The following is a 19,943-nucleotide window of genomic DNA, read 5'->3' as shown; positions in this document are numbered from 1 at the left end:
TATGCTCATAATTTACACAAAGGTGTATGTAGTAGGCCTACTAAAGGCAATAACTATATCATGTAACATTTGTAATTCGCATTTCGAAACAGTACATTTTTGCACAATAATAGACATGACGTTGAATAATGTTGTATAATTTGGCTTTAATTCGAGAACAGTAAAAACACAAGATAGTCTGTCCTTTCTTTCTGTTCTACTAATAGTCACCTCTGTTAAACAACCCAAATGAGGAACATAAACAAGCCAAACATTGTACAGTTTTTACTCAAAACCTTGGTTCCACAATCCTACTCCATGAATATTAAGTACAGTGACTGGTTATTTGTAGTCTAAGGATAAACAGCATCAACATTATTTCTGTAGTAAATCATTAACAGCCCTATTGCTGAGCTGTGGATGTTATAAAGTGAAAATAGACACATTATCTTAGAGTTAAGAATTGACTTTTTCAGGTGGGCAATTTTTACTTAACTTTTACTGATTTTATCTCAATGTATATTGCCTCTCAATATCTATTGTGAGTATCATTGTAAACCTATATTACTTACCAAACTTAAAAATGTCTGGCCACTTATTAAATCTAAATCTGTATTTTAAAGTTGCAGAATGAATAGAATACAGTGTGGACAGCCATTTATAAGTGGACTCTTGTTTGTTTTATTGAAGTAACTGTAACCAGCCAAAGTGCTTTACACCAATGTATTTAATCTCCCCGGTCACACTGACTACAAAACAATCTTTATTTGTGGAATTGTATTTGACAAGTTTTTTATCTTCATGTCTTCTGCAGTGTTAATAAATCAATTCAATAGACGTGAAGACTTCAGGCCTCAGCAAGTTCCTGTTCTGTTCCGTCCACAAAAGTATCAGTACAGTATTTTACACCCACACACACACACACACGCACACAAATGCACACACGCACGCATGCACACGTGTATAAAAATACACACACACATGCCTGCAAACACACATACTCACACAAGCACACTCACTTTTGCATACAGATAAGGTGGTCATATTATGATCTGAAATGATCCTTTTATTTCATCCTACTCAGTAGCATACAGTAGCACTCCTATGCATTAGAAAGGCCCCTTTTATACTACTCTCGTCCATGTTATTGATTTCGGACCGTCCACAGACTTGTATGATTGGCTTGAAAGGTAGATAGCAGAGGAAAAGGAAAGGGGTCCAAGTCTACACCTTCAAGAGAAGGTCCTCACATCCGTCCTGCTCGGCTAGAGAGCTGCTGACTGTCAACGGCCATGTTTGGACAATATTTGCCTCCAGCTACCATTTAAAACCATTCAGCTAGTGCCGAGTGCCGAGCTCACACTACAGGACTGTTAAATCGTATCAAAATTCCATCCGAGGAGCAAGGCTCACCTCTAACGACCATCAAATTACTTTAGGGTCAAGAGACACTAGCCAAAGGGACAATGCCAGTTGCTAGGGCACCGCATCCCATACATATGAATGGGTTGTATGATTTGGTTAGGTTGTGAGCAGGGAATGGAACTGTTGAGGCAAGCTGGCTAAGATATTTAATCATTACAAGTTCAATTATGACTGATTAGTTACTCGGCCTTTGGGAACACTACCTTTCTGTGTCATTGTTTTACAGGGACATTTCCAAGTGATCTGTGGGGGTAAAGATGTAGCTGGTCTGCCTGTATGTCACTGACACAATCTGATGGGAAACTGCTGAGTAGCCTGAACGACAACTGTATACGCTTGAACAAAAACATTTCAGGTCATAATGTGACTACGTGAAGCTCTCTCTACTGGCCGGCTACCTGTCTTCTATCTGATATAGAATATTGTACAATTAGAAAAAACAAAACCAAAAAAACGTTGTTTTTTTTCCACTTGTGGACAACATCACACATTAGTAATCAACTAGAAAAAACAGTTAACAACGCCACATTGTTAAAAAACGTCTAGAAGTTCAAAGTTACATGACTATTTTACTTCTTAATTATTATTTTCCTCCTGGTATGAGCACATTTTTTGTAGTATACATTTTTTAAACTTTTATTATAAAAAAAAAACACACAAAGTTTCACAATGAGAACACTTCAAAATAAGTCTGGAAGCATTCCAACCAACCAAGAAGTTCCCTCGGCGCAGCTAGTTAGTGAGTCACACGCAGCGCTGAGATTAAATACGACACCTCATGCAAACACACACGACAACGTCCGCCATCCCCCCTCGCTGCGTGAACGCAGCCTCGTGGGGGGTTAGCGAGCGTAGGTAAACCTATGACCTCGGAGGTCAGAGTTCACCGTCCAGGATTGACAGATAACCTAATGACCAGCTAGCGTGCGCAACGTCAGCGGTTGACAGACGTATGGTCGGGTCGGTTGGTCGGCCCACCTCTATGTTGACATCAGCCCGTGTTGAAACTGTGTTGGTTTGTTTTGGTGGTCCCCCACCCGCAAAATAAAATAATACCCGCAAAACGAATCCACTTGGTTAACGGTAAAAGGCCTCAACAAAGCATTTTGGTCCACGTTGCACTCTCCATTCTAAGCAATACAAAGGAAAACGACGATCCTGTGATTCCGCTAGCAGTGGAAGCGAAACAAGGGAACATCCCTCGGGTCTACGGACACATTACAGCTCCGTGTCCTGTAGCTCTCCGGGCCTACAGCTTGGAACAAGGGAGAGGGAGCAGGATCCTATACCTGGTCGTACTGTTCAGAATCACTGAATAAATTGACTCGGTTCAGGGAACTACCCCGCGGCGCTATGCATCTGGTTTTGCATTATTGTCTGGCGTATTCCAGAAGGAGAGGAGAGAGAGGGGATAGGCAGAGGGTGCCATGATGGCCCAGCAGTGACAATGTTTGACAATGTGCCCTCTTACTATCTGAGTGCCAATATGTACGTGTGGGAGTTACTGTGTTTCTGCACCCACTTGTGCGTGTGTTTGTCTGCATGAAGGTATGTGTGTGCATGCTGCACACGTATTTGTGTGCCTGCAGTTTGTGTGTATGTGTGCACGTGTGTCTGAACACATGTGCGTGTGTGTGTGTTTGTGTGTCTGCACACATGTTTATGTGTATGTGTGTGTGTGTGTGTGTGTGCGTCTGCACGTTTGTGTCTGTGTGTGAGTTGTGTGTTTGCTTGTGTGTGCACGTGTGTGTCTGTGTGTGTGAGTTGTGTGTGTGCTTGTGTGTGCACGTGTGGGTCTGGGTGTGTGTCGTCGTATGGCTGATTGACTGAGACGCCCTTGCTTGCCCCACATTGAATATCAACCATTCTGTATCAGTTTGGCTGTAACGCTCTGTTTGAATCGAACAGGGCTATTTTGGGACGACAATCAGGTCAATGTCTGATCGCGGTTCCAGGCCGATGGAAGGAGGTTGATCCAAATTGTAACAACGTTTTCTCCCTCTCTCTCCTTATCTTCTGTCCGTCTATATGTGTTCCAGCAGCACAGATAGAAAACCTGTTGTAAACATTGCTTGTATTATAAATATCTGTATATATTTGTATGACGTTAATGGCCAATTTAATTTAAGTTAGGCGTGTTATTTGTGTGTTGTGTGCGCTCATGTTTATTCCTTGAAGATGCACGTGTTAAAGAAGGTGTAGGCTGTAATTGCGAAGTTCAGTATTATTCTATCTAAAACGAATACGTCGTGCTGACTATCTCACGACTTTGACTGCATGTCGCCAAACCCCGCTTCTTTTCCAGTTGTTGATTTCTGTGTCTCTGCTGTTCATCACTAATCGAAAACACCACTGTATTACATTAGAGAAAAAATACACACGCATAACATTCTTTAAGTGTTAGTCTGGTAGATGCTTGTTGTGTGTTCTGTGATCAGAGGTCATGTGTCTGACCCGTGAGGCACAAAGAGATTCAAATTCCAGAGAAAAGACATTCGGTTTGAGTTCTGTGGTCAAGAAAATTGTCTCTTTCTCTGGGTTTTTAAAACTCTTTGGTTAGGCATGGCCATAGAAGAGAAGCATCCTTTCAGACAGCGAAGCATTCCAAGAGCGATATTTGAATCCTTCGGAGTACGTGGCAGGAGTTTGACCACCGTTTTCCCTTGAAAGATGTAACAGTTCACCATCAATTAAACCCATCCAGATGGCGGAATTCTACTTATAACCCCCAAAACAAATGTAGGCTTTAAGTTGTTCAGCAGTAAGTCCTTGTCAAGGTCTGGATAGCAGAGGAAATGGTACTTCAGCTGAATTCAAGTTCAACCCATTAATCCTCAGCTCTTCGTTTGTCCCACCCTGTTGGGTTTTAATATATTGCAGAAACAAATCCAGCGTTCAAGAGACGGGAATTCAGTCCTGTCGTTACCATTCTCGTCCACAAGAGGTCCCTGTTTCCTCAGAAACGGATCCGCAGAAGATTTAAAGGACGTCGAAGCTGCCGGGTTGTTTGTTTTAAGACGTTTAGAAATATTAAGAAGCAAGAACTTAGGCTGTAATCCCTTGATTAAAGATGGAGATGTCCAGGGTGTGGTATCACTTCTGCTGAGTGCCGTGTGTTACTTCGACCTGAGAAGGAAGACAAGAAGAAGAGGGGAGATTAAAGATTGAGATAGCATTAAGAATGGCAATCATTTCATACATTGCATACATTCTTTCTTGTGTGGACCCCAGGAAGAGTAGCTGGTGTCTTTGGCATCAGCTAATGGGGATCCGAATAAACGAATAAACATACTTTAGAGTTTTTGACTTTGATTTTAACATATGGTAGATTTATCTTGATGAAGATTTTTCGAAATGTTTGATTAACATATGAATACTATATTGCTCATCAACTCAGGGCTGTACATAAAGATGTTACATAAAACCATATTAATATTATGCACGAAGCATACAAACATAATAAAGTAAAAACCCAGGTTTAATGCAAATGCTACTTATTTGTACCTTGAGCATAGTGTACATATCTAGTCAATTTAGTTGGTGTACCAATGCAAACATTCAAGTAATGCAACATTCTTCATTCTTTGGTGCATCAATAACTGATTTAATGACAGTTAGCGTGGTCAAAGAGCATCATAAAAAAGAGCCTGTTAGACAGTACACTGACGTTCCCAAATATCGTGGCATTTCTCCTGCTGTCTCGAGGCACGGTCTACCTTTTAGTATAACTCAATGATAGCAGAGCATTAGTAAGCAGTGAAGAAGGCCGAATCAATATAGGAAGCACACAGTGTCAAGGCTTCTGTGTATCTCTCTCTCTCTCGCCTCTGATAATCAATCAAAGACCTTGTTTGCTATCCAAAAGTCCCAACAACAAAAATGAAGAGTTTTTTGTTGTTTTATAGATTGTGGATGATATTCAGAAAGAAAGGAAGGCATGCTTTCGGCACCAGAACAGAGATTAAGGTAATTACCAAAGTTAAACAGCCAGAAAGAAGTGGAAACATTGCCAACACGGAATAGCTAACAATGCTGATTGGGCTGTGTGTGTGTGCGTTGGTGCGTGTGTGCGTGTGAGTATGTGTGAGCATGAATGAATGTGTGTGTGTCTCCCGGCTAGGACAATCACAGCTGATGTTGTTTCATTGGTCCCCCTGGACTGAGCAAAAACACTGAAGGGACCACAGCTGAGGTACAATGATTGTATATTGATGGTGTGCGTGTGTGTGTGTGTGTGTGTGTGTGTGTGTGTGTGTGTGTGTGTGTGTGTGTGTGTGTGTGTGTGTGTGTGTGTGTGTGTGTGTGTTTGTGTGTGTGGGTGTGCGTGTTAGTGTGTATATTCTTGAAGGCCATTATGATGGCGCTGTGATTCATGATCCATGATGTGTCACACTGGGGAGATATAAAGCTACAGAATGCTCCTTTATGGCTTTTCTTCTTTGTTTCATCTTTTCCTTACATCCATCTCTGTCTTCAGCATTCTTCTACCCCTCTCTCTCTCTCTCTCTCTCTCTCTCTCTCTCTCTCTCTCTCTCTCTCTCTCTCTCTCTCTCTCTCTCTCTCTCTCTCCCACCCTCCCTCCCTCTCTCCCTCTCTATCCCTCTCTCTCTATCCCTCTATATTTCACATACACGCAAAGAAACAGACACACCCTCTCTCCATCTCTCTCTCTCTAATGATAATGATAATAATAGCTTAATAAACATAAGAAATAACAACATACAGCATGAATAAATGACAATACACAAGTTATTTCGTTAATCAGTCACCAATTAAGAAGAGGATTTCTATCTCTCTCTCCGTCTATCTCTTTCTCTCTCTCTGTCTCTCTGTCTCTCTCTCTCCGTCTATCTCTTTCTCTCTCTCTCTCTCTCTCTCTCTCTCTCTCTGTCTCTCTCTCTTTGTCTCTGCATCTCTCAATGTCTCTCTCTCGCCATCTTTATAGCTTTGGCTCTGTCTCTCTCACCCTCACACTCCCAACATCTCTCTCTTCCCATATCTATTGCTTTTTCTCTCTCACCCCCCCCCCCCCCCCCCCGCCCAACTCTCTCTCTCTCCCCATCGCCCCCTCCCCCCTCTGTCTCTCTCTCTCTCTATGTATCTCTCTAGGTCTCTCTCTCTCCTTCATGCAATAAAGGTCTCCTATCGATAAGGTGTCTTCGGCACCTCAGTGTAATTATTGCTTGTACGGTCTTGCCGCTTGTTAAATAAGGTAATTTTGCCGGCGGTTTATTGCTAGCCTCTGGTGTCGATAGCTGGGGGTGGGGGGGGGGGATGGATGTAGGGTTATGTTTTCAACGTCCTCTCCCTCTCTCTCTCTCTCTCTCTCGACCCACACCCCATGTTATTGTAACTGCAATAGCCTGAGAGTGTTACTGTTTTTCTCGGGGCTAATCGATGTTCTGGGAGAGGATACAGAGCCACCCAGCGTTCTGAACAAATGCAGGTAATGCGAGACAATTGCAATATTAATGAAGGTAGTTATTCAGAGGACGGGGGAAGAGGGGGGGGGGGGGGGGGGGGGGGGGGGGGGGAGGGCGGTTGTGCTGCACTGTATCCTTATTGAACTGTGTTGTATGGTTGTGGTGGGGGTGTGTGTGTGGATGATGGCGGCTTAAAGCAGCTTCACCTGGCCCCCCGAGTCGAACTCGGGGGGCCAGGTGAGGCTTCTTTAAGCCGCCATCATCCACACACACACTCCCACCACACGGTACAACTGTGTTGCATTGTTTTACATTCTGTGTTCTATATTTAGATTATTCCGTCATTGCGGCTCACATGTATCACTCGAAGGCCTAGAACGAAAGGTAAGATGATATATAAGGGAGACGGCTGTGTTTAAATGACATAGAGATACGAAGGCATGTGCTGGAGAGGGGTAGGGGCAAAACTCACATGTACATGGGCTGCAGCTGGAGGTGAGACGTCTTCTGAGGTCCCTGGTACCCGTACGAGTCGAAGCCGCCTATAAAATCAACTACAACAACGACAACAACAACAACAACAACAACAACAACAACGGTCAGCGATACGTGCAGCCAGACGGCAGCCTCCAGCAGGTCACCCCATAAAGAGAGATTTCCCAGCTCAGCACTCCTTGTCTCCCAGTGCTGGCGTGTAGCCCCACACGGCCTGTGGCAGATTAGCCCGTTAGCGTATCCCCATAAGATCGGTGGAATGGAATGGCTCCTCTCGCTGGAGTTCTTTCTAACAGAGTGAACACATTGTCTAGCTCCCCTGCAGAAATGTCAAGAGACGTTTTTTATTAATAACGGGCCATCCCACACATACAGACAGACGCACACAGAGACAGAGACACACACGCACGCACACACACACACACACACGCACGCACACACACACACCCACGCACGCACGCACGCGCACACACACACACACACACACAAAGACACACACATAAAGACACACAGACACACATGCACACACACACACACACAAAGACACACACGCACACAACCCCAGTCGTGCCTGTCAGGAGTTGTGATCGCAAGAGCCGTGAAAAGGAAAGTTACTGTTTATGGGATATTACATTCTTGAATGGGTCAAATTTGGTTCTTCCCGAATGGACATTAAAATAGACAGTGTTAGGCTCATGAATGCTTTCAGCAGAGGAACAAAGAAGTGAAACATGTGCCTGAATATTATTTTTTAATAAACCCCAACAAAAAAGAGAAGCATTGCATCACGAGAAGCAGTATAAGGAAATGAATTTGCATTGATACGCGAAACACACACACATACACGCACACACGCACACACACACACACACCCACACCCACACCCACACACACACACAGCAAGCAGAGTAATTAAAAGTTAGTAGCCTTCTCAGTAACTCTTCATGGGTCCTGTGTGCGTGGTAAGATGTTCATCTAGGGCACTGCCTTTCATAAGCCAGCTCTCTAATTATTGTTATTATGATCATAATTATAAGTAGTAGTATATTCCTCTCAAGCTGCCAAACTGTATTTACAGCGCCTCCTGCAGTACCCCCCGTACCAGGGCCATAACATGTCCCACAATTGTGGACCGTAAAAAAAAACAACAGAATTGTGCTTCAGGATCTCTAACAAAGCCTGCTAGAGGCTTGGTTGTGTTGGATTTTTCATCCCCGTTTTCCCTCTTTCTCTCTCCGCCTCAACTATAGGACCTTGAACTGAACCAGTGCTATCGCAACACTCTAAGGCCCAGCGACTGGGACCCCCGCCCGGTCGTATTTGGCCAGCGTTTGGTGCGGTGCCCGTGGAGGTCCGCCTGATATCAACAGGCCCCGGCTTACGCCTCCTGCGGCGACCGCGGAGAGTCAACATGGAGGCCGACACGCATCTGCTGTCCATCTTCATGCAACGCTGCACCCGTGTGTGTGTGTGTGTGTGTGTGTGTGTGTGTGTGTGTGTGTGTGTGTGTGTGTGTGTGTGTGTGTGTGTGTGTGTGTGTGTTTATGCAGGCGTGTGTTTGTGTGTGCATGTACGGGTACGTTTGTGGCTGTGTTTACTCACAGCTGTCCTCTTCTTCTGAGATGAGCTTGACCACGTAGCAGGCGTATATGAATCCAAAGAGCTAGAAGATAAAATGGGGGGGGGGGGGGGGGGGTGGAGAAAAGACCGTCAGTCATCGTCGAGAACATGAAATGCAGTTCAAGATATTACAGTTGCATGTCAAATTACATGTCGTTTCAATGTGTGAATCATTATTTTGTTGATAATAATGATAATTAATATTATTTAAGGAGAAAGAAAGTTTACACAAAGGTAAGAAAGAAGGTAGGGAAGGAAGAACAAATGGAAGAAAGAAAAGGGAAGCAAAAGGCATCAGACGGTGAAAGGTCTTCATAGATAGTGTGTTAAACAGGGCTACTCTGCCTTGAAAACGTCACGGCCCCCGCTTTAATACCTCTCCAGTTACGTATTGAATATTTCGCTCGAGGATCGAGACTCGCCCTCTTAATTTCTGACCATCAAAACCGATTTCTGCTCCCCCGAGGGGGTCAACGAAGCTATAACGTTACCCACTCGGATGGAATTTCCTCTGATGCAATCTATTTTCATGTCATGAGTTAGACAACATTATGCTAAAAATACATAAAATCCATTCAACGTCTCTATTTAAACGCTGTCGTGTCGAGGGCTGGGTGGCCTCATCAACCACCGCTGTTGTGAGAGGAAAATGAACGAGTCCTCACCACTAAACAGAAAGCAAAACCAAAAAAATATTCATAACAAATAGATCATGCGATCTATGGACGGCGCAACAGTAAAATTGATTCCCTCAGTGATGTATTTGGTCATTACTTCTTCACGTTTTCCTTGACTCAATAATATTGATCTGTCGCAACAATTTCACATAAAGATAGCCCGGAACTTTTCGATTGATATCAAGCACAATGCAGGTGTATGTGTGTGTTTGTGTGCGTGTGTCTATGTGTATGTCTGTGTGTGTGCGTGCATGCGTCGATGTTTGTGTATATGAGTGTATGTGGGTATGTGTGTTTGCCTGAGTGTGTATGTATGTATGCTTCTGCATGCGTGCCTTCATGTTGATGTGTGTGTCTGGGTGCTTGCGTGACCATGTGTGTGTGTGTGTGTGCATGTGTGTGTGTGCATGTGAGGGGATAAAGCGGTACACTCTGGCAGAAGAGGAACTCTGCTGTTTTATTGGCTGTCTGTTTCCAAGGCGACAGATCAGTGCCTGTGGATTGGAGCAGAGATGCAGGAAGTAAGGTTCAGCGCGAGGTCACTGTTATCGACCTTTCTCATCCTTCAATGACAAGAGGCACTGGGAGAGAGAGAGATAGAGCAATGGACGAAAAAATGGATGAAGAACAGTTTGAAAAGTAAAGCGGAGTGTGAAAATAAAAGAACCATGGAGGAAATACGGATGAAAAACTGAAGGGAAGCAAGGGAATGTCCTTCCTCTTTGTGTGGCCATTACTTGGCTTAGTGATCATATCTCAAACATGCTCATCGGAATAAAAGGCCTGTTGCTCGATCCAAGCTTTATGCCGATGCAAATTACATTGATCGAGATACAAACACACACACTTCGCAAAAGGACAGAGAAGAGATTTCCTTTGTTTGCATGTGTTTTTTTATAGAGAGCACACAAACACCCACACGCACACACACACACACCCACACTCACATCGACACATGCTCACACGCATACATAAAACACCTCGACTAAGCCATAAAAGTTGTCAAGCACATTAGTGATTCAGGATGTATCTCAAGGTCTCGACCTCATTTACTCTCAATAATGTGTCCAGCTCTTTGCTCATTCTCCCAGACTCTTTCTCTCTCTCTTTCTAACAAGAACACACACACACACACACACACACACACACACACACACACACACACACACACACACACACACACACACACACACACACACACACACACACACACACACACACACACACACACACACGCAATCAACGGCCAAAAGGGTCACACCTACGGTCACTGTAGACGAGCATCTTAAACAACTTAAACTTTAGCGGTTAAGCTCTCATAACGACACATTTTACGCTGTTGTATTATATTATGCTGTAAAATGTGCCTTATTAGTGTTTAAAAACGTTGACATCGTTGACCCCCGCCGTCCAACAGTCCTGTTGCCCACACAATATCACACCCAATACAAAGTCAAGGGGAAGCGTTGCTGTTTGTTGGGGTGTCCATTTTGATGGGGGGATTCCCCCCCATCACTCTCTCCCCCCCCCCCCCCCCCCCATCAAACAATGGAATTTTTGCGAATTCCATTGTGAGCTCGAAACTTGTTTGCAATGGAAATATAATTTCCATTTGTTTTAGCTGAATGTTCTTTAGTCTCTATGGGTGATGCCCCTTACATTTTAGTGGGTGCTCATACATTTCGGAGGCTGCTCCTGACTTTTTTCAAGTCGGACCCTCCAGTGCTGCCAAGTGAAAAAGATCATTTCGATCCAACCTATTGCCATGTTTAAAAAAGGTTTTAGGGGTCAATGTCCCTTTTAATATAAAATGTTGTTAAGGATATTTAGATAAATAAACAAAGCTCAACGATAAATGAAAGGTTTCAAATAGATCCGATCATCGGTGATCGGTATTGGCCGCTATAACACCAGAGGAGGGATCCCCAAATTGCCTTTGGGTGTTTCACAAACTGCATAAAAAATAAATAGATATATTTCTCGGGCTCCTTTCAGCTAATCCAAGATTTAGCATTTCCATTTCAGTCACAAAGCAAAAGGTCCTTAGAGGAGGACCTCCACAACAGTGCTGTGATTTGACGGGGTAGTGTGTACCGTGTGCACCAAGCAGACTACTGTAGTATCCTGTTAATATTCTGAATAATCAAAGCATTATGTTTCTGCGGCTCGGCTTGTAAACACAATATCCTGCTCGCAGAAAGGGCTACGAAAAGAAAAGGATAATCTTTGATTGTGTTGAATAGACCCAACCTTTCAGGCGGCCACCCCCACAGTGGCTGGGGACGGTGAAGGATTATAATTTTACCACTATATTGCTAATTCAGTGTTATCCTCAGCCGGGCTGTGCAGATGCATAATCCGGTTTTGTTGTTGAGAAAATAGTAACGTCAGTAACTATAAACTCTTGGCAACGCATGTGTAATGTCCAGGATTTTATACTTTGCTTCTCCGCAGTCGCGTGAATAAATGTAGCACACAAGTTAGGGCAGGAAACCCACTCAGACTTAAGCCTCACACCACCGCGATATTAAAGGTTATCAAAACCAAGTTTCTTTTGGAGACACGAAGTAGGCACATCAATCCACACGGTATTCATCCAGCCATCCATGCGTCCATCCGCACATTCATCCATGTACACATATCTATCCATGAATCCATCCGTCAGTCCATTCACTCACCCATCCACCCGACCGTCTATCTCCACATCCACCCATTCGTTCATTCACTCACACATCCATCCATCTATCCGCACATAAATCCATTCAACCATTCATTCATCCATCCACACAGCAATCCATTCATCCATCCAATCACCACTCGGCAGCCGTCCAATTGGACGGCTGCCGAGTGGTGATTGGTGAATCAGTTGTGCCCTGCAGGCCGCATGACTCTGAATATCGACTTAGTCTGCAGGTCCTGGTGATCATGGGATTGCTATGTTTGGGAGAACCTCCATTCTTGCTCCACCTGATAGATCTTCTTGTGTTATCCCTGCTGCTGTGGTTCAGGCCTACCTTTGGAATAAAAAACTATATCTAGCATTATCCAAGTAAAAACATAAAAAAGTTGTGTTTTCAACACTGAAAAGGGAAGACCACGGTGGCACAGTTTACAATTGTATGATATGAAAAGCGATTTGTCGTACCCGTATTCTTCTTTAGTATTTTTCGGACAATCTTAGCAAACAGTGTCTATGTATTTGCGGTGTTTCTAAAAGATGATGAATCCATACAAAGTTAAGGCGGGCATTAGCCTCGCTATCTGCTAGAATGTTGAATTGAGGTGTCCATGACATGACCGATGGTTCCGTGGGTCATAACTTATCTGCTCGGAGCGCTCCGTTCGGTTCCAAAGGAGAAACCAGAGATCAGCTCACTGAGGGCCCCCTTGCCGAGTCCTCGCTACCATAGTTTGTGTTTAATTAGATATAGAAAGGAAAACTTTGCGGGCGTCTGTAGCGCGACCCCACTAATCATAAGAACAGCAGCGGCCCAGGGGCCGTCTGGTAAATCATTAGGCTGTGAACACAGCCACCGTCGTTTCCTTTACCCATGGTGTCTCACTGGGTGGTCTCTATCGCGCTGATGGTGCCGATGATTTATTACCCTGCCATTAATTGGACAATTGAATAGTTTAGTGAAATTTTGACCCAATTAAATCCCCTTCCGAGAAAGAAAAGAATAATAGTTTAGTGGATGAATAAAAGAAACACAGTGGAACTCTAAAAGTGCGTCTATGTCAGGCTCTACGTCTTTCATGTTCAGCCGATACGTCGGTACATCTCTGATTGGTCATGGCAGTCAAGTGAGAAGGTCAAACGTGATCGCGTTGGCTTATTGTGCACCGATAGACGCTGATGGCTGGCATTACAAGAACAGGCGTCACAGACGCGTTACTGGCGGCAACGATCCGACTGCAATGTGTTCAAGCTGCGATGGGCATGTTTGTTGGAGTGCTTCGTGATACGTCGGAGGATCAAACACGGCATGCGAGAGGTGCGGAGGCCATGACAGACACGGCGAACCCTCCCATCGCTTCTGCTGCGTCAAAGGTAATCGAGTGAACCCGCAGCACCCAGCGGCATACAATAATTGAATCAGCTCCGTCCACTCAGAGTATATATGCCCCGTGCACAGTTACAGAGAAGAAGAGACATAGTATTGTGTTGTTGAATTCTTCTGCTTCTTAGCTTCCAGTCGGAGAATGCTTTAGTTTCCTCTTGAACCGTAACCACGGTCAAGAAGTGTGTGTGGTGTGTGTGTGTGTGTGTGTGGGAAGAGGGGGGGGGGGGGGTGGATGCAAATGTAAATGAGTGAGTGAGTGTGTTGGTGTGTATGTGTGTTTCTGCACATGTGTGTGTTCTTGTGTGTCTGTATGTGTGGGTGCGTGGGTGCACTTTTGAGTGTACGTATGTGGGTGTGTGTGTGTGTGTGTGGTTGTGTGCACGTGTGTGTGCCTACATGTGTGTGCGCACATGTGTGTGTACATGTGTGACTTTGTCTGCATGCGTGTGTGTGTGTGTGTGTGTGTGTGTGTGTGTGTGTGTGTGTGTGTGTGTGTGCACATTTGTTTGAATGTGTGTATATGTGTGTATGTGTTTGTGTGTGTGGGGTGCGCATTTGTGTGTGTGTGTGTGTGTGTGTGTGTGTGTGTGTGTGTGTGTGTGTGTGTGTGTGTGTGTGTGTGTGTGCATGGATAACATTTCCTATATTCCCAGCCTTGGCGCAGAGCGAGGCTGGAGGCACTGCTACTTATCTGGCCCTGGCAGTCCTTCAAACATTTGGGCAGATGATGTGCGGCTCACGCTTTTTCCCTGCATTGAAAAGTCACAGAAGGCGGCTGTAATTGAAACAGCTTTAAATATCTAATCTCCGACTGTTTATAATAGCCCGAGTCAAAAGCAGTGGACGTTCGATATTCCCTATCAAAGCCGTCCACAAAGACGCCTAAACGTTTTGGTCTCATTTTTTAATTTGCAGGAAATGGGAATTCTAGGTTCGTCTTTCACTGCCGGCCCCTTTGTGTGGTGGATGTGGTTTGGCTGGACACTGGCTACCCTCGGCATTGGCCTTGCTTTGACCACAGCCGGTTATTTGGTTGAATAACCGGTTGTGGTCTGAAGGGAGGAGCTGGGGGGAAAGAGAGACGGAGCGGTCTGTCTTCATGCCTTTTAACCTCTGCCAAGTTAAAGGATAAACAGAACAATTTCCGCTGATTGTGAATGGATATCTGGACGGGTAATTTGTTATTTATTCACATTTCACTTAAATAAAAAATGCGAGTGTGTGTGTGTTTTGTAGAGCAGATAGCAAATGAATACAGGGCAACTGGTAAACAGCACATCATTTGGTTTTAAGTTATTCCGTGGTTGACATTTAAAATATGTTTGTGTCTGTGTATGTGTTTTGATTGAAGTTAGTAACACAATAAGAGGCTTTACTCGACTGGTTATTAGAATAATAAATACACAAGACTTTTTCAGTAAGCAGATTTCGGAAAGCACGAAAAACCCAAAGAAAACAGGTTGCAGTTAAATACTTCCTGTATAACCTTACATCTAATTTAAAATGGTCGGTCTTCCTTCACTAGGTTCCTTAGATTCATTAGATGTTAGAAAGGTGTGGTCAGCAGAGTCACTTTAAAGGACCAGTCAATAGATTCAATGCGTGTTGTTTCCACGAATGAAGGCGAACCAGGAGGGAAGTCGGCCAAACTAAGCTGACAGCGTGTGCAGTGCTGGCTCATACGCTGTGACAGTGTGTTGGTGTGTTTCCTAACACACCAATTACCAAGAGCCCGCGGTACAGTGGTATACTCGCTTGTGGCACCCAGCCAGACAATAAGTAACACGCTATCGACTGACATATGGGGGGAGGGGTGGGGGAGAGAGAGAGGGAGGGAGAGAGAGAGAGAGAGAGAGAGAGAGAGAGAGAGAGAGAGAGAGAGAGAGAGAGAGACCATGTTCTTATGCCAGTGGGGTTGTTGTGCCAGTAGGGTTCAAGCGCAAAACAGCCAGGGAGAAATCTAGATATGAGCATCAATTGAAGGCTAACCCTATGAGATGAACCATGCACCACCGTTCAAATCAGAGTGACGCAAATTAATTTAAGATCCAAGATGACTACGGTAGTATGATTTATCATAAGCTGAGCAATTTCTCAAAAGGAGCAATTCCCTAATTATGCTTTCTCTGCAGGTATCCAGTCAAAAATGTGCCAAATCCTTGTTGATGGAATGTTGCGCGTTCATGAATATGTGTTGGCACACCTTACAGTTTTTCTCAATCGTAAACAAGTTTTCTGAAACTATAGCTCAATTTCTCAAAACTCTAAACACAAACCTGAGAAGGGATAATGATTTTGTCAAAACTACACAATTCTTCTCAAAACTGTTTTTTTTCCACCAAACAGTAAACACAGCTATCAAATTAATATCTCTTAGAGAGCATCAATAAAACACTGGTGTTATCCATTCAAAACGCTTCCATCAAAATACTATTTACATATGTTTTTGCATTATGAGGCCATGTTACATAATCCAATGTATAAAATTGTTTAGAAATAGCTTTATTTTTTCAAGTTGCAATTAGGTGGTACATATAATATATAGACTGTTGCCATATTGTAATACAATACTGTGAATGTTTCATATAAATATTGCATTGACACAATCGTATCAGAATAGGATACAATGCATATTTGTCTATCCGATGAGCTCCAATGGGCAAAACTCACAATCCCAGCTTCCCAGATTCATACCTATAGTTGATGCTGCAACATTGTTCTGACAATACAACAATGTTACCTATTTTGGTAAATTACAGTACAGTAATTGCACTGATAAGTAAAATGAGAACCACTACAGTAAGAAAATCTTTAGACTGTCTTTCGGGGGATGTAATGATGAAATCAGTGCAAGTACAAAAAAGTAACAAAGCAAATAGATATTTTTTTACTGTAATACAGTAAAATGTTCAGCTGAACTGATTGCATAAAAAGCTTTTCGTAGGCCAACAAAAAATAATAATAATATAATTGAGGTGAGACAGATCTACATGTAAATCAGCATGTGTCCCACCTCCAAACCTGATCAGGCCAAAGGACCATATCTACAACACAGTAGAGCTCTCCGAATCCTCTTTAATGCTCTGACACATGATTGAAGTGTTTTGCCAGTTGAGATCGAACAAGTGAGAAGCGAGTTAGACTTATTGGTAATTTGTTTTTGCTTTTTGAAGGCCAGTGTGATCCAGGTGAACCAAGTGTGCTAAATGATGAGATTTGTGCTTAGAGTTTAGAAAAAATGTGAAAACACTGGAATTGTGCTTAGAATTTAGTTTTCAGAATTGTGTGCATAGTTAAATTTTTTGTGTGTATACAATCGAGAAAAACTGTAATAGGCAGAATAATGCAAACACAAACACACACAGCTTACACACACACACTTACTCCGATAAACACCTAGACACACGCACACGCGTGCACACATGTGAATTGTCTGTGGGGATTTTTGAGACGAAAGTCTCGTCTTTTCTTTTCTTCTCCTTCCATGACATTCTCCACTGAGGTTTCTCCACATTATTCAGAACAAAAGATGAAAGACCAAATCACCGAACCAAACTAACCAATCAAAAGCTACAAATACCCCCCCCCCCTCTCTCTCTTTGTTGCTGTCTCCATCTCTCTCTCTCCATCTCTCTCCCTCGTTCTCTCTCTATCCCTCTCCGTCTCTGTCTAAATGTGTCACCTGACCGACGTAGACAGACAGAGAGACAGACGGGTAGACAGACAAAGATCCCAACAGGCTGACGGATGGATAAACAGACCGACAGACAGAGAGACAGACAGACAGAAGGAGAGACAGACAGACAGCCGGATAGACAGACGGACAAACACAGAAACGGATAGAGGGATAGACAGACAGAAAGGCTGACAGACTGTAGGAGGATAAAGCGATAGAGATAGGGATAGATCGACAGACAGTCAGACAGACGGACAGACAAACCGACAGATGGATAGACGGAGAAGACGGACAGAAAGACAGAAAGGCTGCCAGGCTGTGCACGGATAGAGAAATTGAGATAGGTGGATAGATTGTTCGCAGACAGACAGACAGTCACACATAGAGACAGACAGACAGCAGGGTGTGTACTCACGGCCAGCAGTATCTGCAGCGAGGAGTGGGCCACCTCGATCAGCTGGTAGTCCAGCAGGCAGCCGGCGATGGAGATGTAGCGATGGTCCTCGGGGGCCCAGGAGGGCGGCGGAGCCACCGGCGTCACCTTGCAGCCGGGGCCGTTCTCCATCCACCAGGAGCGATGCATCGACAGGTTGAAGGTCAGGACCAGGTCTGAGTCCTGGAGAGACAGGAGGAGAGAGAGAGAGAGAGAGGGGATGAGAGAGAGAGAGAGAGAGAGAGAGAGAGAGAGAGAGAGAGAGAGAGAGAGAGAGAGAGAGAGAGAGGGGAAGAGAGAGAGAGAGAGAGAGAGAGAGAGAGAGAGAGGGGTTGAGAGAGAGAGAGAGAGAGAGAGAGGGGATGAGAGAGAGAGAGAGAGAGAGAGAGAGAGAGGGGATGAGAGAGAGAGAGAGAGAGAGAGAGAGAGAGAGAGAGAGAGAGAGAGAGAGAGAGAGAGAGAGAGAGAGAGAGAGAGAGAGAGAGGGGATGAGAGAGAGAGAGAGAGAGAGAGAGAGAGAGAGAGAGAGAGAGAGAGAGAGAGAGAGAGAGAGAGGGGAAGAGAGAGAGAGAGAGAGAGAGAGAGAGAGAGAGAGAGAGAGAGAGAGAGAGAGAGAGAGAGAGAGAGAGAGAGAGAGAGAGGGGAAGAGAGAGAGAGAGAGAGAGAGAGAGAGAGAGAGAGAGAGAGAGAGAGGGGAAGAGAGAGAGAGAGAGAGAGAGAGAGAGAGAGAGAGAGAGAGAGAGAGAGAGAGAGAGAGAGAGAGAGAGAGAGAGAGGAGAAGAGAGAGGTGAAGAGAGAGAGAGAGAGAGAGAGAGAGAGAGGGGAAGAGAGAGAGAGAGAGAGAGAGAGAGAGAGAGAGAGAGAGAGAGAGAGAGAGAGAGGGGAAGAGAGAGAGAGAGATGGGAAGAGAGAGAGAGAGACAGGAAAAGAGAGAGAGATGGGAAGAGAGAGAGGTGAAGAGGGAGAGGGGAAGAGAGCGAGAGAGACGGGAAGAGAGAGAGAGAGAGAGGGAAGAGAGAGAGAGCAAGAGAGAGAGAGAGAGAGAGAGAGAGGTGAAAAGAGAGAGGGGAAGAGAGCGAGAGAGAGAGAAAGAGAGAGTTAGAGAGAGAGGAGACATTCGATTTGCATGTGATCATGGCAACCCAGATAAAATGCTTGCACACGCTCAGTGTCAGGGTGTCAGTTTTAACATATCTTATGGAGGAGAGGGGGGAGGGGGGAGGGAGGTAAGGGGGGAGTCATCAACCAGGTCTGAGATAGGAAGTGACGGAAGGCACCAGGGTGGTTTGGAACTTCAATCCTGTATTCAAATGCTAGAGCTCAGAGGACCCGGTGACATTACAATATTTTATTGTATTTAAATCAAATCCAAAGAGGGTTTGATTAAAGGAGGCGGTTGAAGGGAGACAGGAGGTCCAAGTGGAATAAGAAGAAAGGAAGAGAGGGGAGAGAGACAGAGAGGATGTGAAGGAATAGGTATAGAGAGAGAGAGAGAGAGAGAGAGAGAGAGAGAGAGAGAGAGAGAGAGAGAGAGAGAGAGAGGGAGAGGGAGAGGGAGAGAGAGAGAGAGAGAGAGAGAGAGAGAGAGAGAGAGAGAGAGAGAGGATATGAAGGAAGTGGTGTAGATGAGAGAGAGAGAGAGAGAGAGAGAGAGAGAGAGAGAGAGAGAGAGAGAGAGAGAGAGAGAGAGAGAGAGAGAGAGAGAGAGAGAGAGAGAGAGAGAGGCGAAAGGATGGGTAAAAGAGCAGTAATTGGAGTGTGAAGGTCTCGGACAAGTTTGGAGGGTTGGGAAAAGCACATGGAATAGTAATGCCCCTCTTCCATCCCTTCCTGACTCCAGATGTCATTAGGCCCAGTGTGTCTGCTGACTGCACCAACAGGGCGAGGCAGAGCATGTACCACAACTATCTATAGCCTGACCACCATTCTATTTCTAAGCACGGCAAAAACAGTTGCGCACGAACATACAGGTGAAATAAACAGTAAAGTCTATCTGGGGTATGATTAATCAAAAGCAATTACTGATGAAGGGGTTTGACCTACAAAACTCGCTTAACTCGCGCCACCGTGCCACGGAGAACCGATGAAGAAAATGCTTTGCAGTCCAGGCATCTGTTTATCAAGTCACTCGACCCAAAACAACAATGGTGA

The 19,943-nt window shown here is 44.5% G+C and overlaps 1 protein-coding gene across 1 annotated transcript in view; it reads right to left on the bottom strand.

Moving 5' to 3' along the window:
* Nucleotides 1-126: 126 nt before the first annotated feature.
* Nucleotides 127-19,943, bottom strand: part of nkain2 (sodium/potassium transporting ATPase interacting 2) — a 68,388-nt gene continuing 48,571 nt past the window's right edge. Inside the window, exons 4-7 of the mRNA XM_030345841.1 lie at nt 17,775-17,975; nt 8,925-8,985; nt 7,300-7,381; nt 127-4,530 (exon numbers count right to left, since the gene is read on the bottom strand). Coding sequence (XP_030201701.1) covers nt 4,521-4,530; nt 7,300-7,381; nt 8,925-8,985; nt 17,775-17,975 — 354 coding nt within the window. The 3' untranslated portion in view covers nt 127-4,520. The remainder of the gene's footprint in view (nt 4,531-7,299; nt 7,382-8,924; nt 8,986-17,774; nt 17,976-19,943) is intronic.

Source organism: Gadus morhua, chromosome 21 (assembly GCF_902167405.1).
Source record: "Gadus morhua chromosome 21, gadMor3.0, whole genome shotgun sequence".
Classification (NCBI taxonomy): Eukaryota; Metazoa; Chordata; class Actinopteri; order Gadiformes; family Gadidae; genus Gadus; species Gadus morhua.
The sequence above is the reverse complement of the archived record's forward strand: the minus strand, read 5'-3'. Positions and strand labels throughout refer to the sequence as shown.